Source organism: Betta splendens, chromosome 4, assembly GCF_900634795.4.
Source record: "Betta splendens chromosome 4, fBetSpl5.4, whole genome shotgun sequence".
NCBI lineage: Eukaryota > Metazoa > Chordata > Actinopteri > Anabantiformes > Osphronemidae > Betta > Betta splendens.
The window spans coordinates 8880391-8902221 of NC_040884.2; the positions used below are offsets into that span (position 1 = coordinate 8880391).

Here is a 21831-nt window from a genome sequence, read left to right on the forward strand (position 1 = left end):
TACTTTTAAAGCTGCTCTGATCCCACTTGAGTACGGGATGGTGATACAAGTACTCAAAGTGCATGAATCCCTTCAACCACCACGTAAGCACGTACTGCGTTTCCACATTTACAAACAGTGAAGTGATACATAGCTGGCTCATTTTTGTTTAATTCTTCTCAGAGGAATTGAACTGCATCAATGCGGCACGTGTCAAATTCCATCCTAATTTTTCCCTGTTAAATACACTCCTCAGATTAACGCCATCTGACTTATTTTTTAGCCTTTTTAGTGGAGCCCATCTCCAGGACGACAGACGGAGCCTATTAAGAATTAATTAACACGGCTACAATTAGTTTTGGAGTTTCAGTATGAAGGGGTTCGTTCTCATTCCAGACTGCGATCTCCCAAAGCTGCACGTATCAAGAGAGTCATGGAGGAAGCATTAGCGCTGTGGTTTGTTCCATTGCCCACGAAGCTGCAGCAGACGCGGCGAAAGATGCAGCCAATGTTTATATCCAGTTCTTGAACTGTTAAAACCACTTAACAGGTCCCTCGGTGTGCGAGTCTGAAAGGAAGGTATTCTCACACTGAGCCCAGAATGTGTTTGGTATTATGTGCCTTTACTGTCTCAGCCCGCTGTATAAAACTCGCCTCTGAATCAGTGGTGCTCACTTCAGGACTGGAGCTTTTATCTGAACCTCCCGCAGGCAGTCGGCAACAAGGTGGAGCGCAGAGACTGGAGTGCATTCCCTGCCTCAGGTCCTGTCTTGGCAATAAAGGAATATTCCATGTGTGACACTCGCACGGCCTATGGGTGTACACTATCTAAAGCGGACTCGGAGCTAGCAATAATTAACGCAAACATATGGCGCGCGCCTCCATTGTGTGGCGCCGGCCCTCCCCGCGCTCCGAGCCCCCGCTCGCCTCAGCGAGGGGTAATCCACTGCACATGCTAATCACTTGGCAATTGATTTGGCCCTTTTTGGTCCGACGATTTCTGTAAACCACCAAATTGATCTGGGGGAAATCAATTAACAGCTCAGCATAGGTAAATATGAACAAAAAATATGGATCGCCCTGCATACAGTAGAGCCGTCTGAGCAAACGCCGGCTGCCGCGCGTGCTTGTGCAGAGATGCTCGGCGCGAGCGGATTCCAGTCAGGTTCGACTGGCCCCAGGTGAACTGTGATAACCAGGCAGTCTGCAGTGATAAAGTTATCTCATACCCATCAAGAAGAAAATGCACTTAACCCTCTACATTCAGTCCTGCTGTGTTATCAGCAGCATAATGGAAATTGATAAAAGAGAGCTGTCTTATCATAATCCCACATACATAACAGTGGGGAATTGCTATTTTAGGAGGCTACAGGCGAAGGAGATGGGCGGAATGGAGAGGGCAGGAAGAGGGGGATGCCTCCTGGTAGGAGTTCAGATGCTATCGGTGGGTATTGATGGAGAAGCTCGCGGGGATGCGAGCGGCGTCGGCTCGTTGCACGGCATTCCTCATAACTGGCCAGATCGTTGGCGTCGTGGCAGGAGCGCGGGAGCTAAGCGGCGGCTGAGTCAGCGAAATCCGTCCGGCCTGCAGCGGGACAGAAATAAAACCTTGATAAGCATTAAGAGTGAGGGGAGAGACGAGGGGCGCGGGGAGTTATTAGAGAGAGCGGGAGCGAAGGGGCCAAATATACAGTAAGAGGGAGATTATTATAGAGACAGCCAAAGGAGGCGAGAGGGAGTGAAAGGAAAAGTGGAGCTGCGTGAACCCGCCACATGCTGACGCCGTTTGTTTGTGTCCCTGTGCATTTTATTAAGCCTGTAACATTAAACAGATTTAGCGGCAGCAGCCAAAGTCATGGCGTAATTATGCTTTTTGAAATGCTGTGATTAAAAACGCTCGCTTGAAGTATCAGTCCACACTGTACTGCGTTTTTTGTTTATTCCCAGAACATGCTGATGTGGGTTTACTCTCCACGTCCAGGAGGGGTGAAGAAAACCTGCGAGGGAAAATTCATAAAACATTTTAAAATGGAGATTTATCCATCAGGCTTGCATATAAAGTACATCATTTGCAAGCTCATTGATTTCCTGCATAAAGCGTGTCCTTGAATTGATAGGTGCAATAAACATCTGTGTAGGTCAATCTGAATTTTGCATCCATTCAAATGCCAGGCTCATCACTTGACTGTTCCATTCAAATAAAAGGCGTATAAAAGACATATACTGTAGGAGGGGGAGCGGGAGGCTGTGAGAGAGCGCTCGATCAATAATGAAACAGAACGGTATCTGTGCGGAGAATGCTGGAAATATCCTCCCTGTCGGGATTCCTTTCCTCCTCACACACTGAGCTGAGGGCTCTCTTATGTGTCCAGATACCCCACAGAGGCACTGATTAAGTCAGGCTGAAGGCCAGAGCTCAGTGAGCTATCAGGTGACCCGTCTCTCCCGCTCATTCACTCCAGTCCTGTACTGATGCTGAGTGGAGCTATTAGGGCACAGGTTCCAGGCCTGAAAAGCCTTCTGCTGGGCGCCGATAACGGGCAGGTACCGGGACGCGGGGGAGAGGAGGGAGCCATCGTATTAATGAAGGCTTTTCATTACTGCAAATGATTGGTGGGGCTAATGAGCTCGGAGGTGAACAAGGACTCTGCGGAGCAGTGTGCGATAATCATAACGGCAGATGAAGGCGATGAGTTCTGAACGTCGTCTCCGGTCCCAGTGAACATTGTGCTCGTACAAGAACGGGAGGAACAGAGAGGGAAATGGATGAATGAGCTGATGGGTCAGCGAGTCAATTGTGCACCAACTCAATATGGCAGCTTGCTACAGGCAAGAGGGTGCGAAATGAACGTTGGAGGGGACCAATGTATTTCACTGTCACCGGAGCGGAGTCAGGCAAAGCGCGGGCGACGTCTTGATCGCCTTTTATTAAGTGCCTGCCCGCTCCTGACGGGCCTTGGCAAAGACAGGCCCGCTGGTGCTTCATCAGACGTCACCGGCGCTCGGTTCTGTTTGTATTCTTCACACGGCGCCAACACCCGCTTTAAGTATTTTACGTAGCGCGGTAAAGGCCGCTGTGGACCTGGCGTGTTGAGGGATTTACCCGATTTACAGCGCGGTGTGAACAGGATCAGTTCTGGCTCAGCAGTGTCTCATGTGGGCTTTCTCTGGGGAGCCGAGGGGGGAGGGGGGGCAGAGGCCGCTGATTGATGGTCAAGGACACCCCCCCCCCTCCGCTCCGTGGCCTCGGGGGGGTTGGGATGCTGCCTGGCCGGCTGCCGCCCCGTGCGCCGCCTGGAGAACAGAACCAACCCGAGGCTTGACTCATCCGCCGAACGCGGAATGAATCGGATCACAGACTTAATCCAATGCAGAAACAGGGGAGGTTTCGTTTTGTCGACATGCGCGCACCTGAAACGGCAGCAGACTGAGGATTCGAGGGCGCGGAGCCGCTCGCGGGGCAACGTAATGAGCGATGATGCTCTAGTCAGTTACTGTGCAGTGCATAACATTCAAGCTGGTGCTTAACTCGCAGCCAGCATCCAGTGACACTCGTCCATATTTCAGTGTGATTCATAACCCGCGTCTGCAGTGACTGAGGTTCAGGGCCTCCGCCGCGTTTCTTGTGCATATGGTACGTGGCTGACAAAGCTGCTGTCGACGGAGATTTGGGAGGAGGAGGCGAGAGCGAAGGAGGACGGGAGACAATGTGTGGCACTCGCACTCCCAGCGCACTATTTAAAGCTGATGGCTCCGGTCCATAATCACAGGAAAGAAGCGGGGATTGTTATTTTCATTTGACTCGGGCCAGTGCTGGGGAGGGTTTAGCCTTTCATTTCAGCTCTTGTTGCAAAACAGTAATTGAAGCGTATCGCTTTCATCTCCACTTATCTCCTCTGCTCCTCTCCCTTTGGAGCGCTGCTTGTCTTCCCGGCGTTTGTGCATCTTGACATTGTTGGTTTCTCTGTGATATATTGTCTGGGATTCTGGTACTTCATTGTAGCTCGCTGCTGATGTACATGGCAATTAAATTCAAAACCCCAAAGAGGTAGAGCTCAGTCGTCTCTCCTGCGTCCGCCGCCGCTGCAGCCTCTCTCTCGCACCCTTTTCAATCACTGTCTTTTCCCTGCTCTCTCCTCCTTTGATTCCTCATTCTTCTCTCCCATATCTGTCGCTCTTCGGCGCTCGCTGTCTCCGCGTCTTTCTGCATCTTCCTATTCCCTTCATGTTAATAAGCACAGTAATGGTGTTGCAGGCAGTTCCTGGTTGGGGAGTTAATTAAAATGGCAAGTTACAACCCACACAGTCAAAACAATGGAGGCCCCTGCTTTTCGCAGTGACACAGGCAGATATTAAACAAGCCCAGAATCACACAGTGTGAGGCAGCGGGAACACAATGAGAGCCTCCTGACGTAGCGGGGGGGTGCAGTTACACTGTCCAGCGTCTTCAACAGTAGTAATCGCCGAGATGCGGTAATTACCTCCTGAACTCCCTGAAGTGCCGTGTTAAAAGGTGTTGTGTACAAGATATTAATGCAATTACCGCAGCCGACGCCGGTCAGACGGGGGAAGCCGTGACATATGCCTGCTCCTCACACCCGCGTGCCGCGCGGCTAGCACAATGAGGCGACGGCGGGGCCGGCTGAGCAGGACAGGAGCTGTTGCCATGGTTACCGTTTCTCGGCTCGCTCTCGCAGCCCGGGAAAACTGTGTCATTATCCTGTACTTTGGATAGGAGAGGGGAGCGAGAGAGAGGGAGAGAGAGAGAGGAGGGATACAAAGGGAGAGAATGAGATGGAAAGGAGAGACAAAGACAGGGAGGCGAGGAGACGGGAGGAGGAGGGGCGGCAGTTCACCTAGGCCAGCCCTGCATCTAACACACACATCATCAACATTTGCACCCATTTGTGCTCCTCTGTTCACTTCTTTTCCTTTTTTTTCTACACCCCCCCCCCCCCCCCTCGCCTGTCAGCAGAGCTTTAGTTTTCACTCTAATAGGTAAACAACTTCAGTGCCAGCAAATAATGCTTGGAAATATTAGGTAAAAGCAGTGCTGTGTCAGGTGATAATGGGATATGTCTGTTCTCCCTCTCTCTCCCTCGCTCTCTCGCTGGCATCTCCTGTGAAAATTGTCACCAACAAGCTATTATGTTGGCAAAAAAAGATCAATCTCTGCATCATTGTATTTATTTTAACACACCGACAGCCATATGCCAGTTCTAGTGACAGCCAGTGCAGGCTCCCAGCGAATGGATTCACCGTCCACAATGACAACAGCTCGCTGGGATAATGTTCCTCTGCTGCTAAAAAAAAACAAAAAAACAAGCTCCTTGTAACCTTCGCAAGAAAAGCACTTCATACGTCGGCGCTTGCGTCTGAGTGTGTGTGCTGTGTGCGTGCGGCCGTGTTGTTCCACTCGTACGATGTGAGGTCCACATCGCAGGAGTTACATTGTGAACTAATTACGTGGCTGTGTAAATAGAGGCACCCTGCTGATATGGGCTGTGCACCACATGATTTCCCCTGGTGGAGCTGAGTCTGCTTGCACTTGCAGTGTGTGTGTGTGTGTGTGTGTGTGTGTGTGTGTGAGTGCGTGCATGCGTGTGTGCGTGCGTGCGTGCGTGTGCGTGTTTTGTTACCTGTGACGTGCGTCTTATTGAGCTACAAGCTCCAGGAGTGTGTCTGTTCTGAGTAGGCAGAGTAGCCCCTCCAAATGAAAGGCTGCCCTCTCCGTCTCTGCTCGCCTGACGCAGCTCTCCAGAGAGACCTGTTCATAATAACTGTGGCCGTCCACTGGCCAGAGAAGCACAAACAGCACAAAATAAGGACTAGAACTCAAGCAGCCTTCGTCCGGCCTGCTCTCTCCGCTGATGACTTCTTGTAGCACTAATAATAATAAAAGAGAGTACAGTATGTGCATATGTTTGTTTCCTTCTAGCGTTCATTGTTCTCGCCCCTTAAAGGCTGACTCACTTTCTGTGTGGACTTTGCATGTTGCTCGCGTGTCTGCGCTGCTTCTCTCCATGTTCTCGCTTCCATGCAGATGTGCAGACGCACAGACATGCAGACACGCAGCCATGCAGACACGCAGCCATGCAGCCATGCAGACACGCAGACATGCAGACATGCAGACACGCAGACATGCAGACACGCAGACATGCAGACACGCAGACATGCAGACACGCAGACATGCAGACACGCAGCCATGCAGACACGCAGCCATGCAGACACGCAGCCATGCAGCCATGCAGCCATGCAGACATGCAGACACGCAGACATGCAGACACGCAGACACGCAGACACGCAGACATGCAGACATGCAGACACGCAGCCATGCAGACACGCAGCCATGCAGCCATGCAGACACGCAGCCATGCAGACACGCAGCCATGCAGACACGCAGCCATGCAGACACGCAGCCATGCAGACACGCAGCCATGCAGACACGCAGACATGCAGACATGCAGACACGCAGCCATGCAGACACGCAGACATGCAGACACGCAGCGAGGGCGGCTGGAGTCTGGGCCATGGGTGCGAGTGTGACGCTGAGCACTTGTTTGTCTGTGTGTGCGACCTGTGATGGAGCGGCCCCACCTCTCACCCCGCGGAGGCTCCAGGCTCCAGCATGTCTGTGACCCTCACAAGGATAATGATGATGAGTGAGATGAGTAAGCGCCGGCCTGTAAGGCTGGATCGGTAGATGCGACCAGGGTTCACCAGCCTCTTTGGCCTGTGGCACCTCATAAAGCTGTGTCCAGTTGTCTCCGTCTCATCAAATGGAGACATTTCCTTTACCTCCTAACGTTTCATTAAAGAGTAAGCAGTAGAATACATTTTAGTTGGCAGCATTTTTCTCAACAACATTGGCCACACTTATTTTAGACAGTTATTTGTTGTCAGAGTTTATTGATTTTACATCCAGCTTTTTTCTAAAAAGTGATTTTATTTCCCACTAAAGTGCTTTGGTCAAAGGCGCTGCTTTTAAATTTGCTCCAAAATTGACTTGATTTGCGCTCATTGATCTCTTAGCCTCACAGATTTATCTCCGCCCTGAGAAATTACTGCAAAAACTACTAACTCTGTTCACTCTCTTCCCTCTAACAGTGAAATATCAGTTACGCCTGGTGTGAACTGCTTATTAATGTACAGCTTGCATCATGAGACTTGATACCAAAGGCACATTTGATATGTTTGGATCCTTGAAATCGGTCCAGTCCAACCATACAGTAGATTCACAGAACTGTGTCCACTTTGTCCAGACTGGACCGAAGCGCTGATGACACCAAGGGCAGGTTTCTCCTAAATCGGTGCGACGCTGAGAAACCGGCGCAAATCAGCGGCGGCGCCACGATAATTGTAGTTTTTAAAGGCCCGCGTGGAAAGCGCCGTACGGAGCCGAGCGGCGGTTTGCAAATGGAGGGTCCGGCAGAGTGAAAGTGCAATCACAACTAATCAGAGCTTCTCTTGTTTCCTGCCCACAGCGCCCAACACTGCACCCTATGGGAGCACAGGAAGTGCGCGCGTCCCGCTGGCCTGCCGGTACCTGGTCCTGGCTCTCTCCTCCTTCATCAGCGCGTACTAGCAGAGTCCAGCCCAGACACAATGACTGTCGAGAGCATTTATGAATCCTTTTTGACACTGCTGATGGCTGGAATCCAATCTGGTACAATTTGTTGAAAAATTGTGAGGGGAAAATAATCAGCGTTACTTTGTGTGGGGATTTTTTTTTTCTTTGCTTTTTGGTGAAATTCCTGTCATGTAAATACTATGATGTTTTTTATTATTATAATTTCCTCTCTCTCTCTCTCTCTTTCTCTTATGTTTTCTTTTCTCTTCTGGTTAATTGACCATCATGTGAATCAGTGCTCAACCTCAGCCCCACTTCACCTCCAATCATATCAAAAAGCCCCCAAAGCTCCCAAATGAGACACTTTCGAGCCTGTTTCTCTGGGAGGCGATGGCGCGAAATTGACACTTACATCTGTTTTTGTACATGGCTAAAAAGAAGCAATTGTGCCAAGTCTGTCAGTACAAAGAGTCACCACGGCAGCGTTGTACTGAACGTACTGTGGGTTGTCGAACAAAGGAACAACATTTAGATTGATGACAATACAAATTCCAATTCTGGAGTGTGCTTCTAAAATACAGAAAAACAAAGCAAAAAAAAAAAGAAAAGAACAAAAAAGAGCTGTAATGTCCTGATTACTCAGTAGGTGGATGAACAGTGTTGAAGGTGTGCTTCGTTGTGTTCTGAAATGGATCCTTCAGTTACGATGCCTGCCTCACAGCTTTGATCAGGCGGCCGTCGAAGTAGCAAAGTATACTGTATTGTATCTTATATTTTGATATAGTGTAGGCTTTTGTTTCCGAGTGGGACCAGCTTTTCTCATTCCACCAATAACACCTTTCATGATCTTGTACAGTATGAAGGGAGGAACACTGTGGCCCCGTGTTTACATTTCTCTTGAAGATATAAATACTGCGTTTAAATGCTCCACGTTTCTTTCAGTGCGTCCACACGCGTGAATGTTGAGGAGATGAAGCAGAGCCCGAGTTCAACTGCTGAGAGCTTTTCTCTTAACGACGGCGTCCTTTGAATCGCGCCACCTTCAGTAGGCGTCTGAGCAGAGCGTTTTATCTCTGGATTTGCTGGCTGACTACTGATCATGTGGCTGGAAAAGCCGCAGCTGCACAACGCCCAAGTTTTTGGCTCCAACTTTTCACATGATGCTGTAGATAATGGATTCTGGGAACGCAGGATTCTTGTGTTTCACTCGTTAACAGATAATTCAATAGCTAAATATATCAGAGTCTGTTTAAAAGTATATAGATCTACTTCATTATTACAGAAGCGTAAAGAGCCAAGGGCCAAATAAATCAAAACCAACGTATAGTTTACGATTAAGAACAAGATCAATAGCGAAAGCTGCTCTGAATCCAGTGTGAGAGTCTGACTAACACAACACAGAATGAAGATTATGAGCATTCTCATCATTGCAAACACGGCCTAAGGGGCTGGCAGCTCCTTCAGGACAGGCTAATAATGCACGTGGGCAGAGCCAGCGATCGTCCACCGACGCGCCGGCTCACCGCACGTGGCCGCGGAGCAGGAGAAACATTAAGCTCATGCAAACAGAGCGCGTGAAGGCGCTTGCAGGGCTTTGCTTATAGCGTCAAGGCTGTCAGCGCGGTGCGCTCATGCCCGAGCATCTTCAGGCCACAACGTGAGCAGAGGTACTGCACTGTAATGCCTTAATAGTGCCATAAATGAACCAGAAGCTCTGAGGAGAAGACTACTCATTAGCTTGACTTAATACTGATGATTGAATGTTCATAACCCGTTATCTGACTCATCGTTCCAATCAGGCTTTGTGATGCATCCAGACCCAATCAGCCCACTAATGGCTCTCAACGGTATTTTTAAAGAAGCCGGTCACATGCAGTATTCGTCGTGCTTGCAACCCTCGTTTGGATTTGGATTGTGTTATTTTGTGCCCCTCCCCACGCGATCGAGCTCACACAGTATTTTCACATGAACTTATAACTGCAAACCTATAGAGAAATAGCCATCGCAGTTAAAAGACTTAAAGCACAAACACTGATACCGCTTTCACGTTTTGTGGTGATTTGTTTTGAGGTCTGCAAAACTTTTGTTTTCCATTGATTGTTTGTACTGAAATTGTTCTCAGCTTGTTTGACAACTTATGCACCATATGATCTTGTTTTAATGTTAAGGTATGATGAAAATGGGTCAGAACTATATTTATTCTCTTCCTTTATGAAAACAATGTATAAAAATACATTTGAAACATGTAAAACTGGATATGTGACATTTATTTGACTGAGGTGCAGTATGGCATAGTTTCTAATGTCGTCAGGTTTACTTAGATGCCATAACTGTTGTTGATTTCTTTGTCGGACTTAAAAGAACAATGTTTGCAATCAGATTACCTACTTTTTGAAACAGAGAGGGTGTGAACCAATATAACAGTATTATAGAACAGAATCAATGTGTGTATATTTGGAGAAAATACAATAACGTTTGATCATTAGAGCCAGTGTGTAGTCCTAGTTTTCACACACGATGTGCAGAGAGTATGGTTGTGCTGCATGTCAACCTGTTAACCTGTGTTTTTGAGGTGGCCATTTTACAAAGAATTCATGGTTTTTAATCAATGGCATCGGTTTTTCCAAACTCTCGGTTCTTCAACCCGGTCTGAAGACCCAGACGTCCTGTAGAACGCCGGGCTGCGCGTGTTTGTGGTTTCCCGGCGCCTCGGCCTCGGATGAACTGAAACCACTGCTGTTCAGAGTCATGACGATTATTGTGGCCCGGTCTGAAGTTCTGTTGGTTGTTGTTTAAGCAGTTAAGACCATGCTAGTATTCTATATGAAACTTACTGGATGTTGGTTCTCTTGAATAATGGTATTTACAAGTCTCTTTTATCAAATCACTATTATTTGCAATAAAAGTCTCCATGTTACAATATTTAAACCCATATCTGAGTTCATTAGCACTTAAAGTGTTGGTCACTCCACGCCACACATTACAATTCAGCTTTACACTTGGTTGTGTAGATGTGAATCATTACGTCACACCGACGAAGGTGGATGGACGTGTTCCATCAGAGGCTCGTCCGCCGTAATTAAAGCCCCATTCCTGCTGGCTGGTTCCGTTCCTCTCTGGCTGGAACCTGCCCGTGTTTTTGTACAGAAACAGAGCTCTGAGTTTAATTTAGTCTCATCAGGCCTCATAATCTGTGTCCTCGCGCTCTGAGCCCTCTAAGTGCTGTTTGGCAGACTCAAAGCTGCCTGTCACATCCCTTTTATTCAAAGTGGCATCTGTGTATCCACTCACCATAAAGACGTGATTGATGTGCTGAGTGCTACTGAGACGCCGCTCCGTCAGGTTCCCCAGAGGCCTCCGACCGCTGGCGGCGCCACTGTCGGGTTCCTGGTTCTTGTCTGGTTCCTCCACAACGCGCCTGTGAGGAGCCCAGCTGCTTTCACCATGGGGGGGGGGGGGGGGAGACACAAACCGTGGACTGTGTGAATAAGCGTGTGTGCCTTTCTCCACTCTGTCCAGTCACTTTAATTAACTTAAACAGACGCATCTTAGAGGAATTAAACAGGACGCAGAGATTCAATCGACTTTGTTCTATTGTAGGCGTTCCTCTCCCGCCCTCCGCTTTTAACATAAACCATATGCTTGACTTGACCCGGTTCACGAGCAGTGAGTCTGCTACAGCCCGATTGATGTACACGTCTTCAGCCAGCAGCGAGTAAATAATAGGAGAAAAACAGTAGAGCCCATCGTCCACTTCAGATTCTATCCAATCAGATGTTGGTGCATGTTTATCGTGCACAGTATCATTGAAGTCCTTCCTTTTCGATACAGTCGTGAAAAGTTCTCCTTCTCTGAAATGCCATTCGGACCCAGTGTTCAGTAACCCAGCTCTGTTACGTGTGTTTCGTGGTTCCGTCCTCAGGTTGTGTGGCCTTTGTGCGCTGACGCGCTCGTAGACGTATCGCTCTATTTGTACAGTGCAGCCTGAGATATTGAGTCATCTTAATGGTGTATCATGCATATTTGATCCCCTCTCCTCTGGCCCTGAACACTGCATAAATCCTCCTGAGCCCAGATGGCCAGATGCCACAGTACATAGGATTAACTACCGTTTGCTCGGCATCTTCATCACTGGCTGCAGCGCGTCACTCAGTATATATGATCTGGAGAAATCTCCCAGAGATAAACCGCGGCTCGGCTCCGCAAGCCGTTCGGGGCTAGATCATATCTTCTCCCGGCGGAGCCCTGGATCGGGTCTGGACTGAACCAGCCGCAGTGGTGTGACCCGCCTGGTAACAGTCGCGTTGATGAGGAGCTGCAGGAGCCGCCACCAGCAGAGATCACTGCCTCCTCGCTGCTCCCGGCCGACAGCCCAGGGAAATAAATCTCCCCACTTTTAAATGTAAGAGGATTTTAAAGATTCATGCCAGTGTGTATTATTACGACCCCTCCACCCCCCACCCTGAATTTTAAAATTGCCTCGTCGCATCCTCGGCCCGATGTCATACAGTCCTGCTTCAACCCATTTATTACTATTTTGGGTTTGCTCCATTATGAAACCATTGTTGCTTAAAAAAGTCTCGGAGGGGGGCGAGTACTGTACAGAATGTGCCTTTAAATATTTACCAATCATAACCAGTCTTATTTAGAGCATCATTGCCACAACCCAACTCCGGGCCTCTGGATCCAACTGTTTAGTTGAGCAAAGGTTCCGATTCGTTGGCTGTTTATAACAACGTCTCACTCTCAAGTGCAGCGCAGATATAATTACAGTCAGCGCTGTGTATTTGTGGAAGTGGTTCTATTAAACATTATTAAGTTTAGCGGGTTACTCTGACACACGTAACCCTGAGATAGCAGAGAAAATTAAAGTCACGCAGATAAAGTGTCTCCGCCATTAAATCATAATGATGAAGGGATAGTTCTTGTTCAGTGTAGTCGTGTATTTATCATCTGGGGAACGAGGGCAGATCTCATCCTACACATCATCAGGTCAAAGGATACGGAAACATCCTGTTGGCTGCGCTGCTTAACGAATGGGACACACACACACACACACACACACACACACACACACACACACACACTGGAGTAGAAGCGAACTGCATGAATTATTTCGCAGATGATGTGTTACTGTGCATCATCAGAACAGACTCCGCTGCGTGAGAAGCGGTGTGTTACCGGGCGGTGAGGCAACCGACTGCAAGCGGCGATTAGAGTTTGAAACGGGAGAACGGGAGCGAAGTTTTCACCCGCTTTTATGAGACAATGCATTCGTCAGCCCGGCGTTTAGTGATTTGACCACTCGCTGTTCATCCTGCAAGTGGTGTGTGAATAGGCCGAGCGTGGAGCCCGGCTCCTGCCCACGCGGGGGGGGATCCTCCGACCTCACCGCTAACGTGCGCCGCCCGCGCCTTCGCCAGCTTTGACTGGAGCCGGTGTCATGGTCGCCAGCGCGGCTGCCAGGCTCCTGCAGGCGCCGCCCGCCTCCCTGAGCAGCATAGAGCTGTCAGGATCAGACACGCGCGCGGCTCCTTGAACGCTAGCGTCGGGTTCGGTAGGTGTGTTTGCTGCACAGCAGGCTGACGCTGTCAACAAAACAAAACCCTCTCTAAAACCAGGCAAGAATTTCACTAAATAGAAAGAGAAAGAAGTGTTAAGGTTATTTGAAATAAACCCTTTTATTCCTTTGAGTCATCTCTAACTGCTGTGACTCTTCCACCTCCTTTGAAATATTTCTAATAGTGGCAGCTGCCAGTGTGAGGGGGGGGGGGGGGCGCTATTTTAAAAAAAGAGGTTGCATCAAGTATTTGTCAACCTGTCCCTCATTATTTCCACTGAACTGGAAAATAAGTTGCCAGCCAGCGATGCAGAGCGTGAGATAATGCCGGGTTTTAGAGCGAGCTATCAGAGCCGGGCCGCTCCACGGCGCCACTACTGTATGCGGCGCTCCCGGCCCACTGTCCCCGTCCCTGAAGGCCTGAGTGGGTGCCACAGACAGGGGGTCGTCGTGTGACTGACAGCTGAAGTAATCCCGTCTCACCCCCCCCCTTTGTTTCATGAACGCTCGTCTTGGTTTAAACGCACTGACCTCATCCTAGATTCTCTTTTGTTTTTGTTTGATTTGAAATAAATGTTGATGCAAGCTTGATTTTGTTTTTTTATCTGTTTCAATACAAATTCAAATGTTTGTGCTGAAAAATGATGTGACGAGAAGTCTGGAATGGAGATGTTTACTCAAATGTGTATGAAGGTCCTTTAGCCTCCAGGGTCATAGTTGTACATTTATAGGCTCTAGATCACTGGAATGACACAGTATATGGCTTTAAGTGGCATTGATATATCTATATATAATATACAGTATATAAATATATATTGATATTTGTCCAGAAATAAGAAAATCCATGTACTTTAATTACTTTGAAAACGTCCATTGTGCAAGCACGTATGCAAGTCCATCCCATCCTGTTTGATGTGATTTTGTAGCCGTGGTTTGATACTAATAAATGGCAGTCGCTGATGGAGCTGTAGATTGTGTTTGTGTTGAACTGATGTGACTTTCACCGCTGCCGTTGCTGTAGACGCGTCCGGAAGGGGCTCATTTATTCCTGACAACACGTTACGGGCTAAAAATAGCGCCGTCCGTGAAACAGGCTCATATCAGCGAGTTAATAATAAACGGGGATGAAGATGAGTCACATTTACCTCTGCGCTGATGAAGCGCTGCTTATATAAGAACGGGGAAGGAGCCGTGTTCATCGCCAACACGTGATGGGCCGTGAGAGGAGGCGCGTTTTTCCCCGGCCGTCGGCTCGGCCTTTTGCTGCACGCAGATTCACGGAGCTGAAGACGCTCTCTGGCCTTTGAAGTCGCTACTGGGAGCGCGCGTGAATCCGTAACAACCAGCCGCCGAGGCTCTGCTGCTAAATAAGCACTTTCCTCCAGCCTGAAGTTAAGCTGAGTTCACACAGTTCACCTCTGCGTCCACCTCTGCTGCTCTCTGACATCCAAAGTGCAACCTGTGCAGAATCGGCTTCTTCTGGGCAGAAGAGCGAGTGGACGCTGTTTATGCGACGCGTCTTCAGCCTCGTCTGGTCTGAAGCTCCTCCCACTGGTTTCCAGTCTTTCACCTCTGTTCTCTCCTGACTCCCAGTCACCGCCGCCTTCATTTGCCTCCTTCCTGCTCTGACTCCACCTGTGTTTCCCGTCATATTCTGACCTTAGCGTGAGCTCCCTCCCTCCGACAGACAACAATGTGTGCGACTGCTCCCAGATGATCCTCCTGCGTCACAGCCTCAGACTGGATATGTTAATATAAATAGACCAGAAGCTGTCGTCTGACACTAACAAGGATCGCGGGCGACTTTGTAATGTCGCACAAACCACACAATCACTCCTCATCCGTTCAACACCTGCTCAAAGCGAAGTCGCCTCAACCAGATCAGAAATCGGAGCATCCTGATGTTTGTGTTGAGTCGCTGACGAACCCGTTTGCTCGTCTTAGGTGCTACTTTATATGGGATTTATTAGAAAAGCAGCCTTGTTAGCATCACTTTTGCGAACGAATCAATTGCTGAGCGCAACTGCGGCCGAGCTTCCGTTCGGTCCTTAGTTATGAGCTGACCTCCATGCACTCCTCCGTTTTTCCTGCCAGACCCCTTTGAAAAGCTCGGCGAAGGGACTTTAATATAATGACGAATGGCTGAATCCAGTGGCCGAATTATTGACTGGAACCAAAGTGTGAGGACAGAATTCCTGCGGGATGAGACTTGAGTGGAAGCTGCTCGACTCCCTAATTGCCCCCCCGCCCACCTACTCCTTTCTATCTTGGCAGCTCTTGGCTGAGTGTTACAGCACTGATGAACTCTACAGCGCAATTTAAGTGTTCCAATAATTAAAGCCTAGTGAGATTGTTAAGATAATGCACCCGACAACAATAAGCTGCATAAATTAGGAGAGTCCAACAACAGATCTGGTCACATTGCTTAATTGCAGTGTCCTTGCGTTTTTTGTTTTTTTTGTGATGGTCTGCGCTTTCACCAGAGGAGACAGCTGAGGCGAACGCAGCCTCCGCGGCTCTGGTGAGAATATGCAAATGCGCAGAGATGGAGTTTATGATCCAGAACTACTCTGCTCCGAGACGGAACAATAAGTGACAGCGGTTGAAGTCGGGGGAAGGAAGAATTTGCGAAGTATTTCTGAAATGAAAGTCTGAATAATGAGAGCCGCGTCTCTGCCGGATCCCGGCACTAACACGGCAATTAGGACGACGGTGACGAGCTGGACGGCGGCGAGGCGCGAGGGCAGCGCGGCGGCCGGAGGAGGAGGAGGAGGAGGAGGAGGAGGAGGAGGAGGCGGCTCCTGGGACGGAGCGTTGTCACGAACACGCTGATCCGCGGATCACGTTCCTGCAGGTGCTTCAACTGCTGCTTCCTGGAAATGCAGCACGAACTCTGCTGATCTGTTGGGAGCTCATCATATAATGTTCAAACGTTAACCTGCTGAAGTACTGTTTCCTTTAAGAGGAGCTTAACCAACGTAGACCAAAGCATCCCTGCTTCCACCACATGCCTCCTTCCCATAATGCATCCTGGTGCCTCGTGCGCTCATCGTCCACACGATGTAATAAACCAGGTTGGTCCAAAAAGTCCCAGTCTCCGTCTGAGCTCGTCTCCTGTTCAGTTACTGAAATCAATCCCCTCTCTGTCTTCTGCCGCTTGAAAAGTGAGATGTTTTAGCACCACTGTGACAGATGATGTTAATACTCACTAGAGGACAACACATCCTGCCAATGAAGGACATCTGGTAAAGCTGGACTCCATCTCTGCTTCTCGTCTTGAGTTATCACTAATTTGGAAATCGCTGCCTCCGCTGAGTTCTGTAGCTGGAGCTCGAGTTGCAGCCTAGTGATGAGCGAAGCAGGACGGGCACCAGCTTTAGGCGCTCACCGCACTCCAGAAGAAGTTGGAAAACAGCTGCAGATCCAAAACGTCTCTCGTGCAAAGGAGCTCCTGGGTCCTGGGTCGCACTCGGCCCTCAGTTCTGACCGGGCCCGGTTGGTACCACTTGCATGGAGCAGACTCAGATGAAGCTAGCAGCAGCTAACAAGCACCTTAATGATGGAGTGACGTGAACCAATCGTGATGTGCGGTGTGTGACCGTTCACCACAGCTTTTCTACACAATCACAACACACAACACAATCAGCGCACGCGTGCACTTTCATCAAGACACGGCAAAACCCGAACACAGAGTCAGGGCGCCTTACGTAACGGTAAAATACGCCCGGTGGGCGCTGTCATCAGCGCAGCGCCTGCAGCCGCCGCTGAGATGAAAAACAAATGAAACACTTTGAGGCAGAGCCGATTCCGCGCCTCCATCTGTCACTGGCGGCGCCGGAGTCTGAGCGGCAATGCTTTGCTGCGTGACCTCCATCACCGCTGCAAGATGAACGAGGTGGGTGGGTGCGCTGCCTGTCCTCTGTCCCCCCCCACCCTCCCCCGTGCCAAGGCAGCGGGGGCACCCGAGCAGCCAGCACACCTGCAAACGGAGAGTAATGAGGCGGCGGCCGCCGTCCCGCGCTGGTCGATACAGGCCGTTAGGAGGAGGGCGGCTGGTGCAGGAAGGCTGGGTTCCTGCTCGTCCTCCCCTCAGCCTCGCCGAGGCCACGCCCCCTCATCCTCGCAGAGGCCACGCCCCCTCAGCATTACATAGACCACGCCCCCTCATCCTCGCCGAGGCCACGCCCCCTCAGTATTACATAGACCACGCCCCCTCAGCCTCGCCGAGGCCCCGCCCCCTCAGCCTCACAGAGACCCCGCCCCCCCTCAGTATTACCGAGGCCCCGTCCCCTCAGCCTCACAGAGACCCCGCCCCCCCTCAGCCTCGCCGAGGCCCCGTCCCCATGTCTCTGCAGCTCCATCCCCGGCGCCACTGGTGAGCGTGGCTAATGGAGGTTTAATCAGCAGCGAGCGTGAAGCAACACATGACGGATAGACGACGGATGCAAATGCTGTTTATTTTAGACGGGCCGCGTTGACGCGCCTGATAACGCGTCCGCGTGCAGCTTCTCCCTCCAGCTCCTCTTTGCCGGCTCTGAAGAGCAGCCCATCATTTATAGAGCAAATTGCGTTATTCATAGACATGTTTTCATTTTTCTGAACGCGTCTTGTCAGTGCAGCCTGAGCTCCTCGTCGCCGGGCTTAAATTAATAAAGAGTGGCGTTACTGCGGTGGCTTCAGGAGTGGAGGCGGACGAAGATTCCTCGAACCCGCGTCCTCGGACGACGAGGCCTCACAAACGGACGACGCGTCCGATTCGCTCGCGTGCGGCCGACACGCGACGCTTTGCCTCAACATGACTCCGCCGTGACTCACGCGGGTCTGGAACCGGCGCTGAAAGCCCAAATCCTGGAGCCGCTTCCTCCGCTGACATTTAGACTTTAATTACAGACATTTGTGGGCGACATCCAGATGCCAAGCGTATTTTTATGTCAGTGACAAACGGTTATCGCGGCTGCGGCGCCGAAGATGAATGTTTGACAGAGGAAACGGAAGCAGAATCTGCAGAGGGAGATAAAACGAAGCATCCTTGACCTCCGGAACAGCCGCCGTCACATTATTTCACTGCTAAACACACAGTGGGGTCCGTCCGGCTGTTCCTGTTGGTTCCCAGTCGCTACTTTATCAAACAACAACTTTCAGGTCCTGAAGTGATTTCAGGTTGAAACCGTTCCAACGTGAACCCCGTCACTCACCTGCTGAAAGCTTCTGGAGCTGCAGCAGCACTTTGAAAGGTTATGGTGCGCAATTAACTGTCCATCCGCTGGCTTTTAGCAGAAAAAACACGGTGATGATGCAGAGAAAAGATAGAATAAACATCTCCACATGGGCTGTTTATCAGGACGGAGGCTCTTTACATCCTCCCCTGAAAACGTGAATACTGGAGCACAGCAGGGGGCCTGTGTCCACGTGGCCCCAAGCGACAGTGAGAAGATCAGTCATCATCAGGTAAATGAGTGTCCGCTGCTGTTGGGACCTGGAGCTCAAACCTCCGATTACACATGTGGCCCAAGTTTATTGGCTGTTTAATGGAAGGGCGTCGTCAGTGTGTCACCAGCCGTCATCATCACGCACGCACGCACGCACGCACGCACACACACACACACACACACACACACACACACACACACAGTGTAGAGCTTTTCTTGACGTTCTAACAATAATTTAGCTCCCGGCTCCTAATGGCTGCGGTCTCTGAGCTGCAGGATGAACTGAGTGGGAGCCGCTGGTCCGGGAACAGGCTCGACTGAGAAGGCGCTCGCTGCACGAGGTCCTGCTGAGACAACACAGGTTTTCCTGTTATTTCCTCCTGTCACGACAGCGAAGGGGCAAAAATCAGACGAGCACGAGGAAACGCGGCGCCGCTGATCAAACGAGGCCGCTCCGCGTCTGGAAGACTCCGACGCCGGCCCGTTTTTCTGCGTGTGGCTTTAAATTCCTTCATTAAGGTTTGTGGGGACGTGACTTCAGTCGGGCCGAGCTCGGCGCCGGGTGATAATTGTGTTTGCTGGATGATTAAGAGGTTTTCAGAGAACAACTTGTGCCTCTGTGCCTTGGTAGCTTCCTGTTGATTAGAAAGCCATCCATTTTAATGGCTTTTCTTCTTCCTTTGTTAACTAGGCACCTCTCTATACAAGAAAGTGGCACCCAAATGAATGGCAGGCTATTAAAGGGGAAATAATAGATCAACACGGCAAAACAAAAGACGGGAAAACAACAGTGAAGCTTATTAAGGCCGGCGATAAGGTGATTTGTGAGGGTCCCGGCACGCGGCGGAGAATGAACCGGCAGCTCCGTCACACCTGCACCAACATCTGGAATAATTCTATTATTACGCTGCGTCTTTGAGCTCGAACCGTGGGGTCGAGTGTCGGAGAGAAGGTGACGCCTGCTGAGCAGCAGCTGCGATGAAGCGTCCCTCTGTTTCTAAGAGCATGAGATTTAGAATCGTATGAACTCATATTAGTTGTAATTATTATTGGTTGTTATTTTAGAAATGCTGTCGACTCAACTAACAGCTCTTAAATAGTGTTTTCCTTCGATCGGTCGATGGCTTGACCGGCCTTCATAGACCTTTGTGCGTGTTTGGCTCAGTGCGCACACACACACACACACACACACACACACACACACACACACACACACACACACACACACACACACACACAATCCATTACCTGCCTTTATCAGATAAGGAGCACAAATGGCTCTCTCAGCGTGAGCGCCGTCCTTGTGACACCCCAAACATCCGGCGGAACCATTTGACAAAAGATGCCGAGGGATTTATGAGACGCCTGAGTGCAGCGTGTGATCTGACCCAGTCACAACCCGCAGCTAGCGTTCTAAAGCGCGGCCCGTCCCGAGAGCGCGAGGATCACGGTCGGACGCCTCAGGACGGAGAGTCCGGTCCATGAGTCCGATGCTGCCGTTTGACGGGCGCTGCTTTGAATTACAGCGTCGCCTGCGCACAGGAACCGGGCGTAATGGACGTTAATTACGCTTAAAACCACCGGCGCTGCAGAACAACAAGGCGTGTTGGTGCCGCGTGTCCTGCTTTTCCCCTCGGCCGCTCCGCATCCATGGAGGACGATCGCTTGCACCAGTTCACCGCTCTGTTTGTGAGGACCCGCCTGACAAACGTGCTTGTTCGCTGCTCGTGTCATTATTTCTGCCAAACGTTCGTCCGCTCACCTGTTCTCTGTTTGTGTCTTTATTAGTTCCTGTTGAGTTTTCGGTCCTGTCCAGTCTTTTATTTAAGTATTATCCTCGGATCTGCAGCTACTGTTTGTTTCATATTTCATATTGATGAACCACACATTAATAAGTTAGTTTTGTCATTTTCCTTATTGGCTCCTCATTTGCCAGGAACCAGTACTTTAAAAACCTGACCTGTCGCACGTCAGTGACTCACTTACTGGCAACAAGAGATGGGAAAAGGCACCGGGTCAGTTCACAAACACTACCTGGTGCTCTGCGCCGTCTTTAATGAGGACCCGTTGCACAGACGAGGTGAAGTAGACGTTTGAGTTGGAGGCCACGTGTTCCAGTTCTGCCGCAGGACGTTGCTTTTCATTATCACGTGTCTCCGTCTTCCTCCGACGCAGCAGCTCCGCTTGATCTCGCCCGTGTCTCCCTTTGTTGAAGCCAAACTCTTTGCGCACGCGCCGCCGACTCGCCGCGCTTGATGCGGTGGAAGCGCGCGGAGCCGATCCCACGCGGGAGCGCAGCGCGTGTGGCCGCCTCCTCCGCCGCTTCCGTCGTCCCCAGGAGGCACCTTCGCGGCAAAACGCGACGATTAGAGAGAACGACTCCCCACGCGGCTCACCTCCACGCACCGGCTTCCACAACATCTGGATCCTCCCACTGTCTCTGACTGTGACATTTCCAAGCGTCTGAACCTGTAAGGAATCGTTTAAGAGCTGTGTGACTTTCACGCGAGGCCCGGTGGTCGTGCCTCGTTCTAAGGTCCCACCTGCACGCATGCGCAGCCGTGACAAAAAGCTAAGAGCTGTTTGCAGCAAACGCATTGCGCCCGGTGCCGATTAGACGCGCTGAATTACAGATCCGCCTATCGTGACTGCGATCTCTGCTCGTCTCTCTTGTTTTGATCCATCTTCTTAAGATGGGCCGATTACGTGGGCGCGAGACGGCGCCAGACTCCCTCGGAGCGCCCCCAAAGTTCCCGTCTGCGGCGCGCGCGGCGCGTACGTGACGCACGGCGGAGGGTCCGCTCGCCTGACGCGCGCGTGCGCAGTTCCTCCCGGGAGCTCGTTGCACGTCTCCGTTCACAGCTTGACAGCTTGTTACGAGCTCCCTCCAAACACGCCGCTGACGAGCGTCTTAAGCCGCCCGCGTCTCCTTGAACTGAGGATAAATGGCTGCGTCTGCTCGAAAGCTCAACAATATAAATGATTTATACCACCCAAAAGTCCTCTCGGTGATTCGTGGCCTGCAGCATGTATAGCTGCAGGTGGCATTAAGTGCATAAACAGCTGCGCTAATGCGGTGGGACCGGGCACAGCTCAGCGTGCGGCCAGACGTGCGTGCACACGCTCGCCGCAGATGAAGAACTCTCTGCGGCATTAAGGTTGTGACTCCGCTGCAGCCGCTGATGATAAAGCCACTCCGCTGCACGTCGGGAGCACCTGCTGTCAGCTCCTATAACACTTGCATTGCTTTAAAAGCCGTGTTTGTGCAAACAGGCATCTGCATGCAGAAACGG

At 50.5% G+C, this 21831-nt stretch overlaps 1 protein-coding gene and 1 long non-coding RNA gene across 4 annotated transcripts in view; one reads left to right on the forward strand and one right to left on the reverse strand.

Moving 5' to 3' along the window:
• Positions 1-10477, forward strand: part of negr1 (neuronal growth regulator 1) — a 109892-nt gene extending 99415 nt beyond the window's left edge. For both annotated transcript variants that reach the window (XM_029145586.3, XM_029145587.3), the window contains one exon: positions 7464-10477. In XM_029145586.3, the coding sequence (XP_029001419.1) occupies positions 7464-7564 (101 nt within the window). In that variant the 3' untranslated portion in view covers positions 7565-10477. The remainder of the gene's footprint in view (positions 1-7463) is intronic.
• On the reverse strand, positions 8219-21541 carry LOC121202223 (uncharacterized). Of its 2 annotated transcripts, none has more exons than XR_005897677.2 (2): positions 20573-21541; positions 8219-10982 (listed from the first exon to the last, which is right to left on the reverse strand). It is a non-coding gene; the product is annotated as an uncharacterized LOC121202223 (long non-coding RNA). The 2 variants fall into 2 exon arrangements; XR_005897678.2 differs by having other exon boundaries at positions 20301-21541.
• Between the last annotated feature and the right edge of the window lie 290 nt (positions 21542-21831).